Here is a 27,587-nt window from a genome sequence, read left to right on the forward strand (position 1 = left end):
TAGAGAAGGAAAATCACGTGATTATATCAATTGATAAATGAAGATAAGTCATTTATGATATTCATTCATGATAAAAATAGTCATGATAAAAAAGTAATTCCCAGCCAACCTAGGAGGGATATTCCCCAATTTAATAGAATATATCACTGAAACCCTTACAGCTAACATCATATATGTCAAAAATACTGAACACTTTCATCCTAAAGATGTCTACTCTTGCTATTCTTATTTAACATAGTACTGGAGGTGCTAGCCACTGCAATAAAGCAAGAAAAAAAATAAATAAGCAGCATATAAATTGGAAAGGAAGAAATAAAACTGTCCCTACAATATGCTTGTCTCTATAGAAAATCCCAAGAAACCTAAAAACAAAAAAAATCCCCAAATTTCTTAGAACTAATGAATGACTTTACCAAGGCTGTAGAATAAAATGCTAATTTAAAAAGAAATCAGTTCTTTTTATATAATAACTATTATATAAAAAGTGAACTATTGGAAAATAATATTAAAATTTTAATTTACAATACTATCAAAACATAAAAATATTTAGGAATAAAATTAACAAAAGATATACAAGATCTCTGTCTTCAGTACTATAAAATACTGCTGAGAGAAATTAATGAAGACCTAAATAAATAAAAATATAGGTCAGATTCATGGATTGAAGGACTTAAAACAGTTTGTCGGTTGTTACCAAAATGATCTATAGATCGATCCAAAGCAATCCCAATCATAATCCTAACTGGTGTTTTCCTAAAAATTGACAATCTTATTTTAAAATTTACATGGAAATATAAAAAAAATCTAGAACAGGGTTGGCAAACTATGGTCTGTAGGCCAAATCCAGCTCATTGCTTGTTCTTGTAAATAATGTTTTATTGGGAAACAGTCACACCCATTCATTTAGGTATTGTCTTGGCTGCTGCTGTGTTTCCACAATAGTATTGAGTAGTTGACATAGACACTGTCTGGCCCACAAAGCCTAAAATATTTACTATCTGGCCCTTTACAGAAAAGTTTGTAGACCCCTGATCTAGAATATCCAAAATAATCTTGAAAAAAGACAAAATTGACAAACATATTTACCTGACTTCAAGAATTACTATAAACCAGCAGTAACCAAGACAGTGTGGAACTATCATAAGGATCCACAAATAGATAATGGAACATAATAGAGAGCTCAGAAACAAACCCACATCTACATGGTCATTTGTTTTTTGGCAGAGTTGCAAAGGCAATCCAATGGAGGAAAAGGAGGTCTTTTCAACAAATGGTGCTATAACACCTGGATATCCACAAGTGAAAAATATGAACGTACACCCCTACCTCACAACATAGAAGAAAATTTGAGATATATCACAGATTTAAATGTTAAAGGTAAAATGATAACACCTTTAGAACACATAGGAGAATATCATCATGTCATGGGGGTAGTCAAAGATTTCATATACACGTCATAAAAACAATAATCCTTAAAGAAAAAACCGATCAATTACAATTCATTAAAATTAAAATGTTCTGCTCATCAAGAGACATTATTAAAAAACTAAATATGTAAACTATAGGCTAGAAGGTAATATTCCTAAAACGTGTATCAAATAAGAACTGGTGATTAGGATATATAAAGAACTCCTACAACTCAATAATGAAAAGACAAGCCAATAAAAAAATGGGCAAAAGATTTAACCAGATGCTTCACAAGAGAAGATACATGCTAATCTTCTCTGTATCGTTCCAATTTTAGTATATGTGCTGCCAAAGCAAGCATGAGAAGATACAAATGGCTAATAAGCATATGGAAAAATGTTCAGCATCATCGGTCCTCAAAATATGTAAATTAAAATCTCTGAGATATCCACTAAAATGGTTAAAATAAGACAGACGACATCAATTATTGGCAAGGAGGTAGAGCAGCTATAACTCTCGTACATTGCTAATGACAGTGTAAAATGGAACAATTGCTTTAGTAAAAGTACTGGTAGTTACTTACCAAACTAAACACTTACCTACTCTATGACCCAGCAGTTTCACTCTTAGGTATTTATCTGAGTGAAAGAAAAACACATCTCTACAAAAATACTTTTACATGAATGTTCATGGCAACTTTATTCATAATAATCCCAAATTGGAAACAGCCCAGGTGTTTATTCATAAAAGAATAAATTTATACTATGGTTTGAATTTCTAGAATAGGAAAAACTAATCTATGGTGGTAAAAAATCAAAACACTGTTTTCCTTTGGGGTATGTACGCAGAACCGAACTGGGAAGGGGCATGAGGGTACTTTCTTCAATGACGGTAATATTCCATCTTGTTAGAGGTTTTGGTTACATAGGTGTATGCATAAATTTAATAATAAATTCAGCAAGTGTATATTTAATATTTTTAACATCACTGTATGTAAATTTAATCTAAAAAATCTGTAAACAAATAATAAACTCTACTTAAGTCTATAAACGTTAAAGTATTTTAGGAGGACATGTACTTATATGTACAATGTACTTTAAAATGTACCAAAATGAAGATTAATTAATAGATGGATAGAGGGACAAATAGATGAATGGATAAGTAATAAAACAAATATAGTGATATCTTTTTTTAATAATATTTTTTATTTTTCAGTTATAGTTGGCATACAATAGTATATTAGTTTCAGGTGTACAACATAGTGATTAGACATCTATATAACTCACAAAGTGATCACTCCAATAAATCTAGTGCCCCTCTGATACCATATATAGTTCTTACAATATTATTGACTATATTCTTTATACTATACTTTATATCTCCATGGCTATTTTGTAACTACCAATTTGTACTTCTTAATCTTTCCCCCTTTCACCAACCCCCCAATCCTCCCATCTGGTAACCCTCAAAATGTTCTCCTGTATATATGAGTTTGTTTCTGTTTTTGTTGTTGTTGTTGTTGTTGTTGTTTATTTTGTTCTTTAGATTCCACATGTACATGAAATCATATGGCATTTGTCTTTCTCTATCTGACTTACTCCACTCAGCACAATACCTTCTAGGTCCATCAAAAATATTTTTTTCTATCCTTTTACTTCTTGTCTATGTGTGTCTTTTAATCTGAAGTGAGTCTCTTGCAGGCATCATATGTAGAGGTCTTGTTTTCTTATCCATTCAGCCACCCTATCTTTTGATCAGAGCATTTAATTGTTTTTCATTTGAGGTACTTGTGGATAGATATACAGTTATTGCCATTCTTTATTAATAAATTTTTGATATGTATTTTTCTCTTCTTCTTGAAGAAGTCCTTTTAACATTTATTGTAATTCTGTTCAGCTTGTTCTTGTCTGAGAAGCTCTTTATCTCTCCTTCAATTAAAAAAGTTATCCTTGCTGGGTAGAGTAGTCTTGGTTAAAAGTCTTTGCTTATCATCATTTTGAATATTTCATGCCAGTCCCTCTGGCCTGCAAAGTGTATTTGAGAAATCAGCTGACAGTCTTACTGGAGCACTCTTGTAGGTAACTAATTGTTTTTTGCTTGCTGCTTTTAAGGTTCTCTTTTTGTCTTTAGCCTCTGGCATTTTAACTATGATGTGTCTTGGTGTGGGCCTCTTCGGGTTCCTCTTGTTTGGGACTCTCAGAGCTTCCTGGGGTTGTATGTCTATTTCCTTCCCCCGGATAGGGAAGTTTTCCATCATTATTTCTTCAAATAGGTTTTCAATTTCTTGCTCTCTGTCTTCTTTTGATATCCCTATGATGAGAATGTTGGTATGCTTGATGTTATCCCAGAGGGTCCTAAACTATCCTCATTTTTTATTTATTCTTTTTTTCTTGTTGCTGTACTGATTGGGTGTTTTCTGCTACCTTATCTTCTAAATTGCTGATTCGAACCTCTGCTTCATCTAAACTGTTGATTCCCTCCAATGTATTTTCATTTCATTTATTGTATTCTTCATTTCTAACTGGTTCTTTTTTTGTTTTCTATCTCTACTTTTTTGTTTTCTATCTCTATTTTTCTGTTTTCTATCTCTATTTTAAAGTTCTCATCAGATTCATCTACTCTTCCGCTAAGTTCATTGAGCATCTTTATAACAGGTATTTTGAATTTTGCATCTAGTAGATTGCTTGTCTCCATTTTGTTCGTTCTTTTTCTGGAGCTTTGTTCTGTTCTTTCATTTAGGATGTGTTTCTTTGTCTCCACATTTTGGCTTCCTCTCTGTGTTTGTTTCTATGTATTAGGTAGGGCTCCTAAGTCTCCCGATCTTAGTAGAGTGGGTTTATGTAGTAGGTGTCCTGTGGGACCCAGTGGCACAGTCCTGGGAGGGATTCAGCTTCAGGACAAGTTCAGCCACAGCCTGTGCCCCTCCGGGGCCACCTAGTAAGAGTCACCAAGTAATCTACAGATGGCTGCCACCCATGCTGGGCTTATAGGTGCCTCAAGAGGCCAAGCCAGAAACCGAGGTCAGCTGTTACTAGTGCCATGCTTCGGGGCTGTTCAGCAAGTGGTATGGGCTGCGCCGAGGCCAGATGTTGCCTCTTGGGTTTGGTGAGCCTTTGGGAGATTTTAGGAAGGTCCACAGCAGGAGTCAAGACAGCCCATTTGTATGGAATAAACCATTAGAAGCGAATTGTGTGGCCCACAAGTTGGGAGGGGCGGAGTGTCAGAGAATCACTTAAGCAGAGCTACCTGTGTTATCCAGGTTGATGGAGGCCTAGATATGGCCCACCTGTGCCTGCAGGCTAGGAGGGGTGAGGGTTCACCAAAGGAATAATGGCTTCTGCCTGCTCTTCTGTCTGGGAGAGAGCTGCCCCTCCAGCCCTTGCTCTGAAGCCCGACAATTCAGTTCCTCCACGTGTGTCCCTGGTGCCCCTCGAGCAGCTGCCGCAGCGCTGGAGCTCAGAGCATAAGAGTCTGTCAGTGAGTAAGGCCAGGTGTGGGCCTTTAAGAAAAATGTCTATGACTTCTGCAGCCGTCTTTCTCTCAGCTTCAACCTCTACTAGTTTTCATAGTTAGAGTTTGTGGGGACTTCTCTTCCTGGTGCTGGAACCATGTGCAGGAAGCCCAGCGTGGAGCCAGGACCCCTTGCTCCTCAGGTGCGGGAGGAGGCTCTGAAACCAAGATAGCCCTCCTGATTCTCAATCGCCACGTGTGGTTGTGGGACCAGGCCTTTCTGTGTCTCCCCTGGTTTGAGGTGATCTGTTATTTTTGTCCATAGTTGTAAGGCTTCTGTTCAGCCAGACCTCAGGCAACTCTGTGTTGGTTGCTCTGTAGTTTTGTTATAATTTTAGTGTGGTTGTGAGAGGAATTGTGCACAGCATCTACCTTCTGAGTCATCTTGACTGGTCCTGTAATATCTTAATGGTAGAATTTAGCTGGTAGATTTATGGGTTTTCACTGTAAATGCTTTCAACTTTTCTGTATATCTTAAAATTTTCATAATAAAATTTTGGACAAAACCCATTGAACACTTTCATTTTCTAGGCAATGGGGATACAAGAAGTGAATTAGTGTTTATGTAATTCCTACTACAATGCAGGGGTAAAGGCAGGAAAAACAATGAATTTTTTTTTACAGTACAGGCATATCTCATTTTATTGCATTTCACTTTGTTGAGCTTCACAGATGTTGCATTTTTTACAAATTGAAGGCAAGACCCTCAACCAGCAAAAGTATTACAACTCGCTTTATTGCTATACTCACTTTAATACAGTGGTCTAAAACTGAACCTGCAATATCTCCGTAGTATGCCTGTACTATTGTCTAATTTATAAACTTTATTTCTTTTTTTATTTATTATGGTGACATTGGTTAACGGAATTCAATAAGTTTCAAGTGTAAAATTCAACTATATATATATAATATATATTATATTATATATATATAATATATATATAATCATTGTATTTTTACTACCCATAGTTAAATTACTTTCTGTCACCACATATTTGACCACTTTTACCCCATCTACCACCCTCTCCCCCCTCCTACTGTCTGGTAACCACTAGTCCACTGTCCGTGTCCATAAGTCTCTATCTGTTTGTCCTGTTCATTTGTTGCTTTTAGGTTTATATACCACCCATAAGTGATATCATGTGGTTTTCATTTTTTTCTGTCTAGCTTATTTTGCTTAGCATGATTATCTCAAGATCCATCCATGTTGTCACAAATGGCAGTATTTCATCTCTTCGTAAAGCTGAGTAATATTCCTTGTATATATGTACCACAGCTTCTTTAGCCAATCATCTATGGAAAAAAACTTCAGTTGCTCCCATTTCCTGGCCACTGTGAATAATGCTGCTATGAACATCGGTGTGCAAATGTCTTTTTAGATGTGGGTTTTCAAGTCTTTGGGATAAATACCCAGTAGAGGGATTGCTGGATCATATGGTCGATCAATTCTTAGTTTTTTGAAGAATCTCCATACTGTTTTCCATAGTGGCTGTACCAATTTGCACTCCCACCAGCAATGTATGAGGGTTCTTTTTTCTCTGCATCCTCTCCCACATTTGTTATTACTTGTCTTGTTGATAACAGCTATTCTAAGAGGTGTGAGATGGTATCTCATTGTGGTTTTGATTTGCATTTCCCTAATACCTAGTAATGTTGAGCATGTTTTCATATATTTGTTGGCCATTTGTATGTCTTCTAGGGAGAAGTGTGTGTTCAAGTCCTCTGACCTTTTTTGATTGGATCGTTTGGTTTTTGTTGTTGTTATTGAGTCGTATGAGTTCTTTGTATATTTTGGATATTAGGCTCTTATCAGAGGCATTGCTTGCAAATATATTTTCCTATTTAGATGGTTCTCTCCTTGGACAACAATGTATTTTTATCTTCACAACACCTGTGTGTGGAAGAGCTAGCTTGCAATGACTGGAGATAATGAGTTTGGGTTTGAATATGATGTGCTTTATAGTCCTACAAGATAACTAAGTGGCAATATCTAGTAGACAATTGAATATACAGGTCAAGATATTTGCATAAATATGGGATACAGACTAATGTGGTCATCACGCTTTGGGGTACCTTAGCTGTTTCGTTACTGAGCATTATTTAATAACTGGTTTTGAATTTAATTATGTCTTTATTTTAAATTCTCTCTTAATATCTGCCCCCCCCCTAGCCAAATCTAGTATTCCTTGCTTGTTGGGCTATTTATTATTCCAGGAGAATTATAATAAGAATAGAAATTGTACTAACAAAAAAAAACCTATAGAATAGCAAGATTAAAATGTGGCAAATATGGGGTCAAATATAGGGGTGTAGGGGGAGGGTGAAGTGGGTAAAGGAGATAAAATATATGGTAGCTGAAGGAAACTGGACTTTGGGTGGTGAACACACAACAGAATATATGGATGTCAAATGATAATGTACACCTGAAAAATTATATGATTATATTAACCAATGTTATCCCAATAAACTTAATTAAAATAAAATAAAATGTGGCAGATGTAAGGAACTTAGGAATTTTCATTACATGAGATGGCTAATATTTGGTAAAACATTACACGGGGTTAGTTCTTTGGTACTCACCTGATCAAATAGAGCTTTTCATTCCATGGATAGATATTTAAGACTGGCCCAACACCAGTCATGTGGTTGCAACATTCTCCAACATTTTCAATATATTCATACTTCAATGGCACATTGCTGAGGAGTTCAAATTCCTCAGGTGCCTTTTGAAATACCTGTTCTGCTGCATAGAATCCAATCACTAGCAGTGTCCTGCCACCTGTTTCTTCATACTTGAATGAAGTGAAACACTTGAATGCTAAAGAGGAAAAAAGTTAAATTCTTCTGGTCAGCAGAGAAGTGGGAACATATCAAAATTTTAGAAAACTGTATATGAAATAATTACTGAATCTACTTGTGCCATTTTATTTTCATGAAGAAATAAATCTCATTTTCTAATTGTTTTCCCTAATAGCCAGTTGTACTTTTTTGTGCTTTGAAATATTAATGCCACTACACGTTTCTTCTAAACATTTTCAACATGCGTTAAATCCAATATGTATCAGGCCCTGTGAATACAGGTGTGAATAAGTTATAGTCTCTGTTATAAAGAAGCCCAGAGCCTAGTAAGAAGACATGAAGCAAATAAAATATGATAGGTATTATAATAAAGTTGTATACAAGATATAGTGGAGCTATAAATAAAGGAAATTATTCTAGTGGGGTATCATATAAAGAAATACTTTGGAGGTGAATTTAAATGATTTTGCTTAGTCTTAAAAAATGATCAAGAGTTGGACCAGAATGTGATTGAGGTGAGGAGAAGGCATTCCAGGCAGAAAAAAGTATGACCAAAGATACCATTGTAAAACAACCAGGTATATTCAAGAAAGTGAGTAAAAAGTTCTTATTGCTATAGCACAGAGAACCATGGAAGGGTTTTAAATTGGGAAACTCTATGGTCATGTTAACATTTTAAAGACTTGATTATAGTGATAGTATGGGAGATGGGCTGGTGGGAATCAAGGTAACAAGAAATGTGGAAAACAACTTGGATAAATGAAATAGTGGAGAAAAATATTGAGGGCTTAAGCTCTGAGAAGGGTGTTATAGAAAAGAGGACACATCTAAGAGATATTACAGAGGTAGAACTGGCAAGATTTTATAACTGATTAGATGTGGAGGATGAAGAACAGGCAAAAATCTGGAATGACTAGGTTTTTAACTTAGGTAACTTGATGGATGGTGATGCCAGTTGCTAAGACAGAGAATGTAGGCAGATATGTAATTGGATGATAATAAAGGGGTTTGGGGGGTTGATGAAAAACTTCGGTATCGAGGTATATTGAAGTAGATGGGTCATACATATATGTCTGAAAATATTAACAGAGAAAAGAAAGGTGATGATTAATGGACTTGAAAACTAAAGTAGAATTTTCAAAAAAGTTTCAAAAATAAATGTTTCCAAATAAAGGAAAAAGGGAGAAGTAATCAAAAGAATACTCTATTTTGGAGAGGGGCAAACATTTTTTTTGCAGAATAATTGTTCTTTGGAAGAGTACCCCAAAGAAGACCAAGTCTTCTGTCGACTCACAAATGAAAAAGATTATGGTCTCATCCAGACATATGGTCTTTGGCTTGATACATAAATCTACACTGGCAGTGTCTGGGCTGTGCTGGTGAGTCTTAGAGTTGTAGCAAGATGCTGAACAGCAGTGGTCTCAAAGCCAGACATAATCAAAACACATCATGGTGCTAGCATATCACAGTTCTAGGGAAAATTCAGATTCTTTTTTTTTATTTATTAGTTTATATTATATATTTTATAAAAATTTAAAAATTTGTTTAGGAAAACTTTAAAAAATCAGTAGTCAGAAAACTTGGTATAGTCCAAAAATATATCCGATTGAATATAGAAATCTGGTATGTAATGAACTGGTAGTTATAATCACTGGGGAAAATATGAACTTTTAAATAAATGGTTTTGGCACAACTAGATAGCCATTGGAAAAAAGATAAAATTGACTCCATATTTCATATATGTATATTTTCATATTGTCACCAGGTCTCTAAGATAAACTCAAAATAGATCAGAGTTCTAAATTTGGAAAATGAAACCATTCAAGTATTTAAGTATCTTAAATATTTAAGTAACCACCAGCTCCATCAGCAGTTCTACCAGGTGGAAAGAAGATATCAAGGAGGTCCTTACTATTCTTGCAACTTTTCTGTTAGTTTGAAGTTCTAACAAAATTAAAAGTTACCAAAATATTACTTTCCTATACACTAGGTTACTCATTTAGGAAAGGTAAATAAAGCTGAAATCAAATATATAAGCAGAACAAAAATGATTAAGTATCTGGTAATAAACAAAAATGTAGGAGACTGCTATAGAGAAAAATCTATATAACTATCCTGAATGACTTGAAGGAAACCTGAGTGGATAAATATGCTCACAGATGGGCAGATTCAATAATCAGAAGATACAAATTCTCCCACAAATTAAGACACAAAATCCCACGTACTTCTGATCCAAATCCCAGTGGAAATTTTCATATCCTGGACAGGCTAATTCCAAAATTCATATTTAGAATTAATAAAGTAACAATTTTGAACAAGAAGAAAGGCATGGGGTGACTGCCTTACTAGATATAAAACATATTATAAAGCTATGGTCATTTAAAAAGTATGGTATTCGTGCAGAATAGATGAACAGATCAAGAGAATAGAATAGAGTCCCAAAAGAGACCCAAATATACATGGAGATATGGTATATGTTAAAGGTGGCATTTCATAACCTTGGAGAAAAGATGGATTACTCATTAACTAGTTTTGGAAAAAAAAAATTTGAAAAAAATTGATTCTGGTTTATGTCATTCAAAATGGTAAATTATGGATAGATTAAAATATAACAAAATAAAGCTATTATATGTTGACAATTTTAAGATAGGAAAGGGGGTTTTACTACAACACAAAAAGCATAAAAGATAAATTTGGGCATATGAAAATAAAAATCTTCTGTTTTGCAAACAACATGAAAAACAAAGTTAAAAGACAAGTAACAGGTAAAATATTTTTAACATAAAAGAATACACAGCATATAGAATAAATCCCTGTGATCATGAAGATAAAACTCAATAGAAAAATGAGTGAAGAACATCAATAGAAAAGTCACCAAAAGTGACCAGTAAACACATGAACTCCCCCAATCTTAGTGGTAATCAGAGAAATGGGTATTAAGATACCTTTTTTATCCATCAGAGTGAAAAAAATTAAAGCTTGATTAAAGCAAGTATTTTCAAAAGATGTGAGGAAATGCATAGTCTCACACATTGGTAGTAGGAGTATAAACTGGTGAAGCCACACTGGATAGCAATCTGGAAGTTTCTATGAAAATGATAAAAAATATGTATATTTATTGCTTGACTCAAAAATTCATCTCTCAGTATTTACTTTATAGAAACTGTCACACATGTGAAAGTGTGCAGTAGGATAGTCATAATACTGTTTATAATAGCAAAAAAAAATTGGAAAATAAGACTAAATATCTATCAGTGGGGGCAGTGGAGGGATAGCTGAATAAACTATGGTATACATACATTGCGAGATACTAAGCAATAGTTTTAAAAAATGAAATGTACCTGTACTCCTCAAATTGACTTTGTATAGTATTATCATTCTCACTTTAAGAACAAGGAAACTAAAGCTCAGAGATGTTGAATAACTTTGTAAGATCACATAATGATTACGTGGTGGAGATAAGACATGAACTCAAGTTGCCCAACCCCAAAGCCTACTACACTTGTATTTCTCAAATTGTAGCCTTGGGAATCGCTGAAGATGAGGCTTCTGCAAAGGCAGAGTAAGGAGCTTGGCAAATCTTCTCCCTTAATAACAATGACAAAACTGGATAAAATAAAAAAACAACCATTTTAGGACTCTGGAAATTGACCAGAGGCATGCAACAAATTAAGAAATTATTCAAGAAAAACTACTAACCCTTGTGTAAAAACAGTAAGAATCTGTATATTTTAGTTTGGGATTTTCCTATTCCCTACACTTCCCCAACCAGCTCCATTAGTAGTAGGGGCAAGCCAAGAAAACCAGCAGCTTTGCTGCTAAAGGGGACTAACTTGATTTGGAACAGAGCACATAAAAACTCCATGCCCCTGGGTGTTGAAAACAATCAGGGAAGGCATGCTTGTTGGAGCAAGCCGCAGACCAGCAGAGCAGCTTAAAATTTAACAAGGCTATCAAGGGAATGAAGCAACTATAGTGGGACTTGGAAAGCCCCCTCATCCCCCCTCGTATTCAGTAACGCTGTGCACATACGTGGGGCTGTGTGCACACTGAAGAGAGATACTGGAAAGGGCCCTAGTTATATACATGTCCCTGGAATAATGTGAGGCCTTGTGCAGGCACGAAGGAGACAAGTGAAGAATGGCAGAAAGGAGACATCAGGGCAAACTTATAAACAGCTTAAACTTTGAATGTGTGCCCCAATCCACACACAGGTCTGGAGGCAAGGCTTAAAGTTTTTAAGCATAACCTCTTACCATTTGTTGATTGGCCACTAAGCTCTACCAGGGTTAGTCTCAACCTTGACCCTATGGACAACTGAAAGTCTCTAGACATTGCCAAGTGCCCCCTGGGAGGTCAAAATTGTTTCCAGTTGAGAACACTGATCTATGCTGACCCCAATGTGATACTTAGGAAGCCACAGTTAAAAATTTTTTAAAAAGTAAAAATAAAACCTGAGCAGAGACATCAGCCACTACACAGTGCAGGGCAGACAGATTCCACAAAATTACTCCAGGCAAGACAGTAAAAAAAATAAACAAATACCCAGAACCACAGCAACAGTCCCCCTGGGCAGGTCAGAAGTCAGTTTCTATAAGATATTATCTAAAATGCCCAGGTTTTCAACAAAAAATATTATAAGACATGTATTGAAACAGAATAATGTGACACATGCACATAAACTTGCTAAGAAGAGTATTACATGAAATCCTACTAAGCCAGGAAAGGAGCTACAAGGTAACCTATGACCTGCAGAAAATGCCTGTCCCTTCTAACAGTGTTGGGCTTTACAGGAGAGAAGCAGAGTGGACCATGGGGTATCACCTCCATGTACCTATATCATCTCCTAGTTACATGTCAAGGGTTACTCTTCTTTGAGTCACTTTGTGATGGCACTCAATAAAAGTCTTCAAGGCATGTCTCTCAATTGAATGCTTTAAAATCCAGGCACTGAAATTAATTGAAAGAGTGTCTGATATAACAAGTACTGATATGGTGGTGACCTAAAATTAAAGTTTGTGACCTAGGATCCATATATAAATTGTGTGTGTGTGTGTGTGTGTGTGTGTGTGTGTGTGCGCGCGCGCGTGTGTGTGCGCGCGCGCACATGCGGGCGTGTATTCCTCCATTTTTCTACGGAGAGGATCCAGAGCTTTCAACAGAATTTCCATGGGATCCATAACCTAAATCTATTGAGAACCATGCCCTTGGAGTGACAAAAGTGATTATACTGAGATACTCCAGGCTTGGACAAACTATGGCCTGTGGGCCATATATAGCCCATGCCCTGTGTTTGCATACTTTGCAAGATAAAAATGTTTTTTACATTTTATAAGTGTTCTAAAACAAAGAATACCATGCAATATAGATTTGCCTATTTTCTCCTTGAAATTATAGGCTCTTCTAATTAAATGACCATCTTTTCCTTCAAAAATCTAGCTAAAAATTCATTTATTCAAGGAAGCTTCCTTGAATAACCCTACATTTTCTTTGAAATTAAGTATTTGGTAGGTATCAACTTAATTTGCATTTGCAAATGGCATAAGCTATTTATGCTTATTATATTACTCATTTTATGTTTCATGGATACTATATCTTACATTAAGGCAGAGTCTTCCATTTTTGATTTTCTAGAAGTTCTCAGCTTTGTATAAAATTGACACTAACCAAATGTTTATTCATTAGGTCTTATCAAAATGTCAATATAAAAGAGAAACATGGGACTCATCTTGACCCATCTTTTTCATAATGTTTGTTAATTCCACCTCCTAAATATCTCCGAAATCCATATGACCTCTCCATTTCAATTCTACCATATTCAGACAATCACCATCTATAACAGTAAGCTTCTATAAAGAGATTTTTAAAATCAGAGTAGTAAAATAAGATTGTACTTTAGAAAGAATGCTCTAGTTTCTGGATCATTGGAGATAAAGACAAGGCTGTAGTAATCCTGGTAGAATAGCTGCCTCCTTTGGTGCTCATGCTGTCTTATATAACTCTACCCCTCTTCACTATGCTAATCAAATATTTTCCGAATTACTCTATTGTTGAAAGTGAAGATCAGTTCAGTTTACTATCTTCCACTGTCACCCCTGTGATCCCTTCCCCTGTCATCATTCTTGACAACTTTATCACCACTAATTCCAATACCTTCATAATTTTCATTTTAAACACTCTATACTCTGACTATCTCTTGTTCCCTTTCCAGCTCAATTATTTGGACACTCCTCACTACAATAATCATTCAGTTCCACAGAAACTTCAATCCATTGGTCATAAGCTCCTTTAATTATCCATCATATTGTCTCCTTCAATGTCTTTACTTCCTTCCTTACAGAGTCCAGCTTCCATGGTCCATCATTTTAATCAATTCCTTGCAATTGATTAAACAGAATTGATTAAATTAATCAACATCCTTAACTCCCTCACCCCTCTCTGTCCCTCTGTCATACTTCCCTGACAAAGCCCCAATCCTGATAAACTCAAGTCTCCACCTCTTCTATACCTGCAGCCAAGCAGTTGGACATTACTAGAGAAAAAAAATGAAACTACATTGGCTACTCTCATTTTAAAATGATCACCAAAAACTGCAAATGAGAATTCAACACTGCCAAGCATTCCTTGCATAATTTCCTAGTAAAATCACTCACTCACTCTCCAAGAAGACTATTTCACACTGCCAACACCACCTCTTTCTTTCCACTTTCAACTGATGACCTTGGTTATTCCCTCAAAGAGAATATGGAAACAATTAGAAAAGAATCTCCACAAACTCATGCTCCACACCCACCCACTTACCTGCATCTATGCCCATATATCTGCTTTTCTTCCTCTTACTATGGTTGAAATATCTGTGCACTTAACCAAGGGCAGCACTTCCATTTCTGAATTAGATCCCCTCTCTTCTCTCTTGCTCAGGCACTAAAATTCTGAAATTGTTCTATCTTTTTGCATCATCAAATTTTTCCTTCCTACTGGATCATTCTCATCAGTAAACATGTTATAATATCTCCCATCTTAAAACAATATTCCCCTTCACTCTATAAACTCCTCCCACTACCACCCCTCCTCATTCATATTCCCTTTCATAGTTAAACTTATGGCTTCGTTTCTACTTCCTTCTCCAATTCCCTCTCTCCTTTTTTTGTACACCATATCCCCATGACTTATTTATTTTATACCCAGAAATTTCAACCTCCTATTCTCCTCCATCCCCCTCTTTTTTATTTTTCTTTTTCGATTTTCAAGTTTTTAATAATTTATTTTTAATTACAGTTGGCATATATTATATTAGTTTCAGGTGTACAACATAGTGATTAGACATCTATATAACTCACAAAGTGATCACCCTGATATATCTAGTACCCATCCGACACCACATACTTATTACAATACTGTTGACTGTATTCCTTATGCTGTAATTTATATCCCCATAACTATTTTGTAACTATCAATTTGTATTTCTTAATCCCTTCCCCTTTTTCACCCACCCCAATCCTCCGCTCACTGGCAACCATCAAAATGTTCTCTGTATCTATGAATTTGTTTTGTCTTCTTATTTTGTTCTTTAGCTTCCACATGTAAATGAATTCATCTGGCACTTGTCTTTCCCTGTCTGGCTTACTCCACTCAACACAATACCCTCTAGGTCCATCCATGTTGTTGCAGATGGTAAGGTTTCATTCATTTTTTTACGGTTGAGTAATATTCCATAGTATATATGTGTCACTTATTCTCTATACAACCATTTACTGATGGACACCCAAGTATCCTCCCTCGGGAGACTAGTGTGGGCCGGAATCCCTTGCTTCTCTGGGGGTGGCCTCCACTGCTGAGATACCTCTCTAAATTTTTAACTGCCACATGCCAGTGTGTGAACAGACTTTTCTGCGACTCCAACCCTATTAGTCTCGAAGTGGCCTCTTTTGTGTGTCTTCAGTTGTAGGACTTCTGTTCAGCTAGACTTCAGAAGATTCTCAGTGATAGTTGTTCTGTAGTTTGGTTGTAACTCTGATGTGGTTGTGAGAGGAGGCAAACACAGTGTTTTCCCACTCTGCCATCTTGACCAGAAGCCAATTCTCTCTCTCTTAATAAACTTGTTTGAAATTTTAGAATGAGTTTAGATTTACAGAAAAGTTGCAGACACCCAAGTTCTCATATAGAGCTCACCCAGTTTTCCCTATTATTAATATCTTACATTAGTATGGTACATTTGTCACCAACTAATGAATGAACATTGATACATTATTAACTAAATCCCGTACTTTGTTTGAATTTTATTAGTTTTCTCCTAATAATTTTTTTTTTTCTATTCTAGGATCCCATGTAGGACTCATATTACATTTACTCATCATGTCTCCTTAGACTCCTCTGGGCTATGACTTTCCTTGTTTTTGATGATCTTGACAGTTTTGAAGAGGTACTGGTTAGGCATTTTGTTAGACTGTCCCCCAAATTTGGGTTTGTCTGATGCTTTTCTTACAAATAAAGTGGGGTTATAGATTCTGGGGAGGATGGCCACAGAAACGAAGTGCCCTTTTCACCACATCATATCAATGGTAGATGCTATCAATATGACTTATCACTGATAATGTTAACCTTGAAAACCTGATCAACATAGTGTTTGCTAGGTTTCTCTACTTAAAGTTATCCGCCACTTGTTCCATATTTTATCCTTTGGCAGCAAATCACTTAGCGAAGCCTATACTCTAGGACTGGGGAATTAAGATCCACCTCTATAGTGGGGGAAGGAGAATATCTATATAAATTATTTGGAATTCTTCTGTGTGGGAGGTTTTTCTCTACTCTCCCTTTTTATTCATTTATTCAATCATTTATTTATATAAGCATGGGCTCAGGGCATTTATTTTATACTCTGGATTATAATCTAATACATTATTTATTTTCTTGCTCAGATTGTTCTGGATTTGGCAATTGATCGCTCTTTTAGTTAGCTCCTGTGTCCTTTTAACATTGCCTCATCTTTTTTCTTAAGCATTTCCTTACTTTCTGGCACTTCAAGATTCTTCAGATTCATCTTATATTTTTCCTATCCTAGCCCTAGAATAAGCCATTTCTCCAAGGAGCTGTTGGTTCCTTTTATTGAAGAATAGTATAGTTTTAGAAACAAAGATTTGGGTATGCTCAATGCTACTGGGCTGTCATTGCTTCTAGTCCCTCTCAGTGGACAGAACTAGGAAATATACTAGTATTTATGTAAAAACATCTATGTTAAGCTAAATATAAGTTTATACTGTTTCCAACTCTAATCAAGTATCATAATTCACAGTAGCCTTTCATCCTATGCTTATCTGTAACCATACTCTCTAATGGTGAGAAATCTGACTCCCATCATCTGCCATGCTCTATGTGTTCAATCCCAGTACACACATATTGTAGTTTCAGAACTGTAAATCTGTATTTGTGTAACAAATAACTTTACCATCTAGAGTATAGTGTTTATGTGTAGTTCCTTTTGTCTTTATCCTTATGGTGCCAATGGATAGTTAATGGAAATAAGCTTTTGAAGCTGGGCTGTTGAAGGGCCCAATGTATGACTCTTCCCCTCAGCAGGTCCTAGATCCTGCTTTGTAGGTAGGACAGCCTGTGGCACCGCATCCTAGAAAATTCAACATTAAGAAGAGAGAGTTAACATCAATGTAAAACAACTTTTATGAGGCCAACGGAATATTACAGAAAGAAAAACTGTGTAAAAGAAAAGATTTAATTGTATCAACTACAGAGGATTAAACAAAGAAGTTCTGAAAAACTAAGCATAAGTTGCTTTGGACTTGAAAACCCATATCCAAAAAGATATTTGCACACTGATGTTCATAGCAGCATTATTCACAGTGGCCAGAACATGGAAGCAACCAAAGTGTCCTACAATAGATGATTGGCTAAAGAAGCTGTGGTACATATATACAATGGAATATTACTCTGCCATAAGAAGAGATGAAACACTACCATTTGCAACAACATGGATGGACCTCGAGATAATCATGCTAAGCAAAGTAAGCCAGAATTAAAAAGTTGAAAATCACATGATATCACTTATATGTGGGATATAAACCTAAAGGCACCAAATGAACAGGACAAACAAACAGAGACTCATTGGTGACATGGACTATAGACTAGTGATTACCAGGCAGAGGGTCGGGAGGAGGGAAGAGGTAGACAGGGAAGGGGCCTAGAGCTGGGGGGGGCCATAGAAAGGGGATCAAATATATGGTAGCTGTAGGAAACTGGATTCTGGGTGGTAATCACACAATAGAATATATAGATGTCAAATTATAATGTACACCTGAAAATTATATAATTGTATTAACTAATGTTACCCCAATAAACTTAAAAAAAACCTCACTGAAGTTTCATTCATTCAGTCATTCAACATATATCTTATCTCTCCCATATTTCCATAAACTAACTCTATTGATCTTGTCAGAAATAAAAATTAGATTTGTGTGGAATGTCTTCCACACAAATTACAAAGTTGATAACTAAGTACTCACTTACTTGAAAACTGTTCCTTTTTTTGTTAGAAGTGGTAATATCTTTACACGAGTCCAGTCTTTTTTTTTTTTGCTTAAAATTTCTGTACTTTTTATTTGTAACCAAGTATATCAAGCCAAACTACCAATCAAGATAGTATAAACTAAAGACATTTTTTTTTTTTTTTTTTTTGCTGAGCACCATTGGTTTATCACGTTAAATGTTTCAGGTGTAAAACATTACAATCTGACATTCATGTACACTATACAAAAGTCAAGGTTCCATCCATTACCATACATTTGACTCCCTTTATCCATTTCACCCTCTTACACCCTTCTTCCCATCTGGTAACCACAATCTGTTGTCCATATCTGTGAATTTGTCTTTATTTTGTTTGTTTCTTTTTCGTTTGTTGTGTATTCCACATATGAGTGAAATCATGATTTTTGTCCTTTTCTGTATGACTTATTTCACTTATAATACCCTCAAGATCCATCCCTGTTGTTATAAATGGCAGTATTTCATCTTTTTAATTCCTTTGATCATTGAGAGTAGTTTAACGATATCATCTGAGCTATAACTTATCCATGCAAGGACATATGTACTTTTATTACTGAGAACATAGTTAAAATATTGTTCTTGCTGTCTTTGTAAATATGTATTTCTACAAGCCCGAGATAATTCTGGGCCTTATTTTTCTCAGTACTAATCCTTTAGGCACATGCCACCTGGTATATCCATCCTTTCCATCTTTCATATAATATCCTGTAAAAAAAAGAACTATGAGCTCATTGTAAAACTTCCTATGCTGCCCCATGGTTTCCCTCATTTATCCTTTAATAGAATAATTTGCTGTTTCATAGTCAAAATTATGTTTTTGAGAGCTTCCCAACCTTAAGACTCTAAAGCCATCTTAATGTAAATTAAGGTCCAACAAGTATCAATCACAATAACAAATTTTGGAGACCAGCCATAGCTAGAAATTCTAGTCAGAGTAGGCAATTACATAATAGGTCAATCTGAATCTTTTCATGGATATTACTAAGGAAGAAGCATTACCTCTTGAAAGGCTTAAAGCCAAGAGTCCATTAAGCTCCTGTCAATTTTTCCTTCCAAATGTCTCTCAGATTTGTCCTTCTCTTTCTATTCCTATAGATGCCTTCATCACCTCATATCTGGACTACTGCCATAGACTAGATGATTTCTTTGCCTCCAGTCCATCCATATTCCAATCCACTTTCCATACTATTGCCAGATTAATCTTCTTAAAACACTTTCATCATGTCACTCTCCTGCCTGAGACCTAGCTCTAATGTCACCTTCTTTGTAAAATCTTCCTAACTCCCCTAGGAAGAGTTAGTTAGCTGTCTACTCAGAGTTTTCACAGCTGTTTGTGTATACTCTTATTAGTGCACTTACAACATGTATAATAATTGCCTGTTTATTTTTATCTTCCTGTTTGCTGAGAGCTTCTTGAGGGCAGACAAAAAGATTGAGTCATCTCTTTACGATGGCACTCAAGGCTTTACATAATTGGCCCCATCTATCTTGCCCCATTGCCTCAAATGATGCTATGAGAGCACAGGCTGAGGGATTTCTGGGGGTTTCGAGACTTCTCAGAGGAGATAAAATCTGACCTGACAATAAATGGAAGAAGATTAAGAAAAGAGCATATGAGCTAAAGAACTAGCATGAGACATGATGAAGCAGGTCAGTTTGGAGGATATATAAGTATTTTTAATGGGTGGTCACAGAGTGAGTGTAGAAGATAAACTAAACACAGTTGGAGAGGTAGGTAGGGACCATGAAATTCAGAGCCTTGAATAACTTGCCTTGAGGTCCTTAAAGATGGGGCATGAATGGAAGAAATTAAATGGCTATTTCAGATAAGCAGGCAGGAGGTATTGGTGCTATAAAGGGACTTTCAGAATGGTGGAGTGAGAATCTTTGGAAATATTCTCTCCAAAAACAAAATAAAACTAGAAAATATATAAATATTTTTTATAAATATACTTATTTATATATTTATGTAAATAAATATATAAAAACAATCATTTCAGTCCCTGGACATTGACCATGGTGTACAAAAAAAAAATGAGAAGTGCATATTTTAGAAAAACTATTGAACTTCAGTAAGAATAGTGTAGCCTGTGGCATTTTAATATGAGGCCACTCTCACACTACTTTTCCCTATCCCAGCTCCATGCCATGGTAGCCATGAGGAGTGACAGCAGAGGGGACTGACATGATTTGGAGCTCTGAGGATGGGAAAAGAAAAACATGTCCAGGGCACTGTCAAAAACAGTAGCATTCTTGGAGGCAAACAACTAGAGAAGACCAACATTGCAGCTCCCAGAGATTGCAAGAATTTAACAGGGAGAGCTAGGGAATAAGATAGTCATATGGGCTTTGGTAAGGTCCAACATATTCCTGGGGGTCTGCAAGGCTGTGCTTATGCTCAGGAGAAACTAGAAAGCATCCCAGTTATCTACTAGTCCCTGACTAAACGTGAGGTCATGTGCAGGTAGAAAGTGAAAGCTGCCTGAAGCTTGAATGTGTTCCTCAACCCACATGTAGATACCCTCACTCACACACAGATGTTTAAATACAACATCTGAATAATTTTTGGCTGACCACTAAGATATATGGGAGCAGCTAGGAGTGACCCCAAGGAAGTTAGTCTTTAAAGCAAAAATAATTACAAAAAAAAAAAACTTAAGTAGAGGCATCAGAGGTCACATCCTGCAGGAGAAGACAGAAGGCAGTAGAATGGCACATGCAATATGCTGAAAGAAAAAAATCTGTCAACTAAGAATTATATATCCTGCAAAACTATCATTTAAAATAAAGGAAAAATAAAAGAAATTCCGAAATACACAAAGACAAAGAAGTCATTGCTATCAGATATACCTTACCAAAATACTAAAAGAAGTCCTTAGGCTAAAAAGAAATGATACCAGATGGTGACTTGAATCTACATGAAAAAAGAGCACCAGTAAAGATATTTAGGAAGGTAAAAATAAAAGAGAGTACATATATTTTTCTTCTTTTCCTTTAAAGAGAAACTACATAAAACAATAATTTAAAAACTATATTTTGGGCTTCTAATATATTAAAATGCAAAACATGTTACATTAATAGGAGAAAGGATGGAAGAGCAAAGCTTCCCTGTGTTACTGGAATTAAATTATTATTAATCTAAAGCAAATACTATTAAGTTGACATACATATTATAATTCCCAGAGCAAACAATAAAAATAACTCCAAAATTATAGCAAAAAACAAAGTCCAATCAATAAATTAAATTACAGTAATTTAAATTACAATAAATGTAAATAGATTAAACAGTCCAATCAAAAGACAAAGACTGTGAGAATGGATAAAACAACAAACTCCAAGCATATATCATCTATATTAGATACACTTTACATGTAAAGATATAAATAAGTTAAAAGAATAAAAGATGAAAAAAACTGTAAAATAAAAACAGCAACCATAAAAGAGTTGGAATGGCTAGATTTATATATAATGTCAGACAAAACAGACTTTAAGAAGAAAATGTTACAAGAGAAAAAGAAGGACATTTTATAATAATGGAAGGGTAAATTCATCAGGAAGACATAACAATTATAAACATATACACATCTAACAACAACAACGACAAAAACTTCCCAACTCATTCTATGAGACTGGTATTTTACATCAAACCAGACAAATACATCATAAGAAAGGAAATTGCACTACAGTTCAATGTCCCTAATGAATAGAGATGCAAAAATCCTCAACAAAATGTTAGCAAACCAAACTCTCGAATATATAAAAAAAAAAAGGTTATACACCATGACCAAGAGGAATTTGTTCTAGGAATGCAAGGTTGTTTTAAGCATCCGAAAATCAATTAATGTAACATACTATATTACCTTAGTTAATAATGCATGGTGTAGAATAAAAGACAAAAAAAATACATGATCACTTCAATAGATGCAGAAAAAGCATCTGACAAAGTCCAACACCCATTCATGATTTAAAAAAGAAAAAACCCTCAACCAATTAGCAAAAAAGAACTTCCTCATCCTGATCTAAAGAACATGTACAAAAAAAAAAACACAGCTAACATCATACTTAATGGTAAAAGACTGACTGCTTTCCTCTAAATCAAGAACAATACAAGTATGTTTACTCTCGCCACTTCTATCCAACCTGTACCCAGGAATTTTAAACAGAATTGGCCAAAAAAAAAAAGGAGAACAAAAAATGCTATCTAGGAAAAAGTGATTAACTGACAAAATCCAGCGGAAAATCCTGAGTCACACACACACACACCACACACACACACACACACTCTCTCTCTCTCTCTCTCTCTCTCCTCTCTTTCTCTCAAACTAATAGAACATTCCATCCAAAAACAGCAGTAATATTGTTGAGGATAGACCATATGTTAGGAAACAAAACAAGTCTCAATAAATTTAACAAGACTGAAACCATATCAAGCATCTTTTCTGACCACAACAGTATGAAACTAGAAATAAACTAGAAGAAGAAAGCTGAAAAAATTACAACTATGTGGAGACAAAATGACATGCTACAGAACAACAATTGGGTCAACGGAGAAATCAAATGAGAAATCAAAAAATCCATGTAGACAAATGAAAATGAAAATATGATATACCAAAATATCTGGAATGCAGTAAAAGCAGTACTAAGACGGAAGCTTATAGCAATACAGACCTATTCCAAGAAAGAAGAAAAATCTCCAATAAACAATCTAACCTTACATTTTAAGGAACTAAAAAAACCCCAAAACTTCATTTACCAAAGTAAGTGCAAGGAAGTAAATAATAAAAATCAAAGCAGAAATAAATTAAATAGACTAAAAAGACAATAAAAAGATTAATGAAACTACGAGCTTGTTTTGTGAGAAAAATAAATGAAATTGACAAGTCTTTAGCTAGACTCACTAAGAAAAAAAGAGAAGAGTCAAATAAATAAAATCAGAAATGAAAGAGAAGTTATAGCACATACCACAGAAATACAGAAAATCATAAGTGAATACTGTGAAAGGCTATATGCCACCAAATTGGACAACATAGAAGAAATGGATAAATTCTTAGAATCATTCAAATTTCTTAGACTGAATCATGAAAAAATGGAAAACTTGAATAGACTGATCACTAGTAAGGACATTGAAACAGTAATCAAAAACCTCCCAAAAAACAAAAGTCAAGGACCAGATGTCTTCACCGATGAATTCTACCAAACATTCAAAGACGATCTAATATCTGTTCTCAAACTCTTCTTTAAAAACTGAAGAGGAGGAAACACTACCTAACTCATTTTATGAGGCCAATATAACCAAAACACCAAAATCAGACAAGAACAACATGCAAAAAATGTTACAGGCCAATATCTCTGCTGAACATAGATACAAAAATCTTCAACAAAATATTAGCAAACCAAATACAACAATACATTAAAAGGATCATACACCATAATCAAGTGGAATTTATTTCAGGGCTGCAAGGAAGGTTCAACACCCATAAATCAATCAACGCAACATACCACATTAACAAGATGAAGGATAAAAGTCAAATGTGTGGAATATAAAACAAGAAGAAAAAATAAAAACATACAAAACAACAAACTCACAGATACAGATAACAGATTGGTGGTTACCAGTGGGGAAGGGAGGTGGGGGGAAGGCAAAATGTGTAAAGGGGGTAAAATGTATGGTGACGGATACAAACTAGACTTTGGGGGTGAGCATGCTATAGTGTATACAGATATTGAATTATAATGTTGTACACCTGAAACTTAAATAATATTAAAAACCAATGTTATTTCAATAAAAAAAATAATTAAAAGACAAGCCACAGACTGGGAACAATATTTTTAAATCATATACCTGATAAAAGACTTCTAACTAAAGTATATAAAGAACTCTTACATTTTAATAATAAAAAGCAAAACAACCTAATTGAAAAATGGGCAAAATATTTAATACACATTTAATAAACATATACAAATGCCCAACAAGCTGATGAAGATATGTTCAATATCATTAATAATTAGAGAAATGCAAATTCAAACCATAATGAGATATTACTTCACATTCACAAGGATAGGTATAATTTTTTTATAAAAGGAAAAATAACAAGTGTTGGTGAGGATATGGAGAAATGAGAACTTTCAGATATTTCTGTTGGTACATGTAAATATAATAAATGTGAAACTGTACAGCCCCTTTGGAAAACAATTTCAGAAAAGATTAAACATATAGTTACAATATGACCCAGCAATTCAATTCCTAGGTATATAATCAAAAGAACCAAAAATGGGTGTTCAAACAAAAACCAGCACATCAGTGTTCATAGCACTATTATTCACAGTAGCCAAAAGGTGGAAAAAACATAAATAACCATCAACCGATGAATGAATAAACGAAATGTGGTAGTATATACATACAGTGGAACATTATTCACACGTCAAAAGTAAGAGGTCCTGATACATACTACGATATGGAGGAACCTTGAAAACATCATGATAAGTAAAAGAAGCAAGTCACAAAAGACCGCATAGTGTATGATTCCATTTTTAGGAAATGTCCAGAATGGGCAAATCCATAGGCACAGAAAGCAGATTAGTTGTTTCCAGGAGCCAGGGATGGTAACGGGGATTAACTGCAATTGGATGAGAGAGAGATGTCATTGAGGTGATGGAAATGCCTAAAGTTGAATTATAGTGATGGTTACACCACTCAATAAATTTACTAAAAATCCTTGAAGTGTACACTTAAAACAAGTCAGTTTTATAGCATGTAAATTATATCTCAATACAAAATTTTAAAAACGCCCTGGAAAGCAGAGGGAAAAAAAACATCTGTGGACAGTTTATTAGGGATCCTACGGAGCTCGTTAGGCTGCTGCGTGTTGTTGCTACTGCCGCCATGGTGATGGTAGGAGTGGTGGTTTTCCCATGAGGGCTGAGGGTCAAGCAATGATTCCGGTCTTTTAAATAAAGACTTAAAGCTTCTATAAAAAGGAATGTTTCTGGCTTGAAATTTGGAGTAGCAGTGCCGGGGCGCAAACAGAAGTGGGTGGGTTTGGAAAATATTCGGGATGCAAAAGTGATGAGATTTTGTACTGATTAGATACAGGGAACAGGGAAGAGGGAGGAGGCCTCAGACTTGGCATGCTTAAAGCTGATTTCCTGTTGTCCTCCCAAACTTACTGTCCCCTTGTGCTCTAATCTCAGTGAGGAGATCAGCATCCTGGCACGGAGTAAGCATTCATTGATTGTCTCTGGAGTGAAAGAATGAATGAACAGAGTGAAAATCTGACCAAAGCATTCACCAGGTCCTGCCAAACAGCCAGTCTAAACTCACCCTCAGGGCTGGCTCAGCAGATGTCTATTACAATGTCCCCCTCGCTTTATCGGCCCTTTGGGAAATCATCAGGTTCCACACCTTCATCTCAGCGGCGCCTTGCCTAGAACCTGCAGGTGTGGCACAGACGGGGTTTTGCCAAGAGCCTCTTACCGTGTCCATTCTTTACGTGAGGTCAATGGCAGGTGCGTGTACAGCCCATATGAGCATGGGGGGCATTTGGTGTTGTAGAAAGAGGGTCACAAAGGTGGCCAACTGGTGGATGTATGTTCACTTTGGCTCCAGTCAGAAGGAGAATCTTTTTTACCAAAGAGATTTATTAATCCAGGGCCCCCCTCTCTCTTCCTGCAGGCAGAAAACACAACTGCCAGAAACACTAAGTCACCGAGTGATCAGTTTGGATATTTTACTGCTGTCCCCAGGGTTGACAAGCGGAGATACACAACTGCTTGTGGTTCCTAATACAGATGCCAAAACAAGGAAGTGATCCATTCCTGTCCACACTTCCCATAAATAAAGAATGAGGTGGGGCACTCAAGAAATGCCCCCAGACTCAGCCAACCCAGGGAACATTCCCTTCATCATAAAGTATAATCTCTTGAGGTATGGTGATAAGTAAATATATTCACCTTTCATCTTGTGAAGATTACAGTGTTCTGCACAATATATGGTTGCCACTATCATTATCATCAGTTCCTTAATGCAGAGGAATCAGAATGACACCACAGTATTGGTCCATAGTGTTTATAAATCTTCTTTGCCTTTATAGTTAAGTTCAAGTAAAATAAAATGCAAGTAACTTTTACTACAATGTTTTCTAAAAGGGAAATACCAAGCTAAGAAGCAACTCTGAAAACTGGTGTATAGTAATGGATTATGGAAATGTTCCTAAGTATGAGAGTTCAAGGTTTTCTTTCTGCAATTAAATCACCTAAGTCTTTTATGATGAGACTTGCTAAGCAGTCTATTATGTTCATTCAACACAAAACATTTCGGTCAAACAATCATCTGGTTAAAATATTTAATAATAAAGCATCCAAAAGAACATTCTTCAGAGTTGGCATTCAAGTAAGCATTGAATGATTCTGGTTTCCAACTTTGGGGGCAATCCATAGTATTAAAAAGACTTTTTAAGAGTTGTTTTCAGAACAAAGAATTTCCTCCCATAGCTTCCGCAATAACCTGCCCTGCCACTCCCGATTCTTGCTAGGCATCCTTGCTCAGACAAAGGGGCAGACAAAGGGTAAAATCTGGGCAGAGAAGATTAGTGGATATTAGAGCGAAAGAAAGTCAATGCTGCAAGGTCTTGCAGACAGCCAAGCCGAGTTCCACCTTCCACTCCACTGCCGAGCAAAGTGAAATATGGAAAGAGTAAGGAACTCGTTGAAAGCTAGACACCAAGTCAGTGACAGACCCAGGACTGGGAAGTCCGACCGAGATTGAAACAATGTATACTGGGCGTCAGTCCCAACGGGAGCTTGCTCCAGGTCTTCCAGCTCTTTTCAAGCGCTAGGCCCATCTGGCCCCGCGCTGATCTCGCGGCAGACTCTGTCGCGCAGCTGGCACAAACCATGACGACAGCCCTGCAGCAAGGCACGAGTGGTCTTTTCCTGTGCCAGGGTTAAGGTGAGTACCACCGCCTAGGGGCCGAGCTGCCGGGGTGGGAACCGCCGCCCCCACTGTGCCAGGCCTGAAAGCAAGTGCCTGGGCAAACCCCGTCCGTCGCACCCACCCAGGACACCCCTTCCCCGATCCATGGGGTGGAACCCACCTGTGCTGGAGGTCGCCACTCCCAACTCAGCAAAGCGGAAGGAATTGCAAGTAAGGAGAGCCTCAGGAGGCAGCCTTGCGCCCGCCCTTTGCTTTTCCCCAGAAACTGTCAGTCCCGCTCTCCCTTCCCCCAGCCCTTTCGGGCCCAGCAGCAAGCCTGGAGGCCCCGCCCCTCTCCTTCCGGCCATTCAGGGTGGGCTCCTCGCTCACCTGGGACTTAGTCTGC

At 36.2% G+C, this 27,587-nt stretch overlaps 1 protein-coding gene and 1 pseudogene across 1 annotated transcript; both read right to left on the reverse strand.

Moving 5' to 3' along the window:
• Nucleotides 1-609: 609 nt before the first annotated feature.
• Nucleotides 610-27,549, reverse strand: LOC120613064 (trimethyllysine dioxygenase, mitochondrial-like). Its single transcript, XM_039875703.1, has 3 exons — nucleotides 27,363-27,549; nucleotides 7,498-7,735; nucleotides 610-2,045 (listed from the first exon to the last, which is right to left on the reverse strand). Exons 1-3 carry the CDS (start codon nucleotides 27,547-27,549, stop codon nucleotides 2,042-2,044), a joined length of 429 nt encoding a protein of 142 aa, XP_039731637.1. The 3' UTR covers nucleotides 610-2,041.
• On the reverse strand, nucleotides 1,665-1,764 carry LOC120613065 (uncharacterized; annotated as a pseudogene).
• Nucleotides 27,550-27,587: the final 38 nt, after the last annotated feature.

This window comes from Pteropus medius, unplaced genomic scaffold (genome assembly GCF_902729225.1).
Source record: "Pteropus medius unplaced genomic scaffold, Ma_sr-lr_union100, whole genome shotgun sequence".
Classification (NCBI taxonomy): Eukaryota; Metazoa; Chordata; class Mammalia; order Chiroptera; family Pteropodidae; genus Pteropus; species Pteropus medius.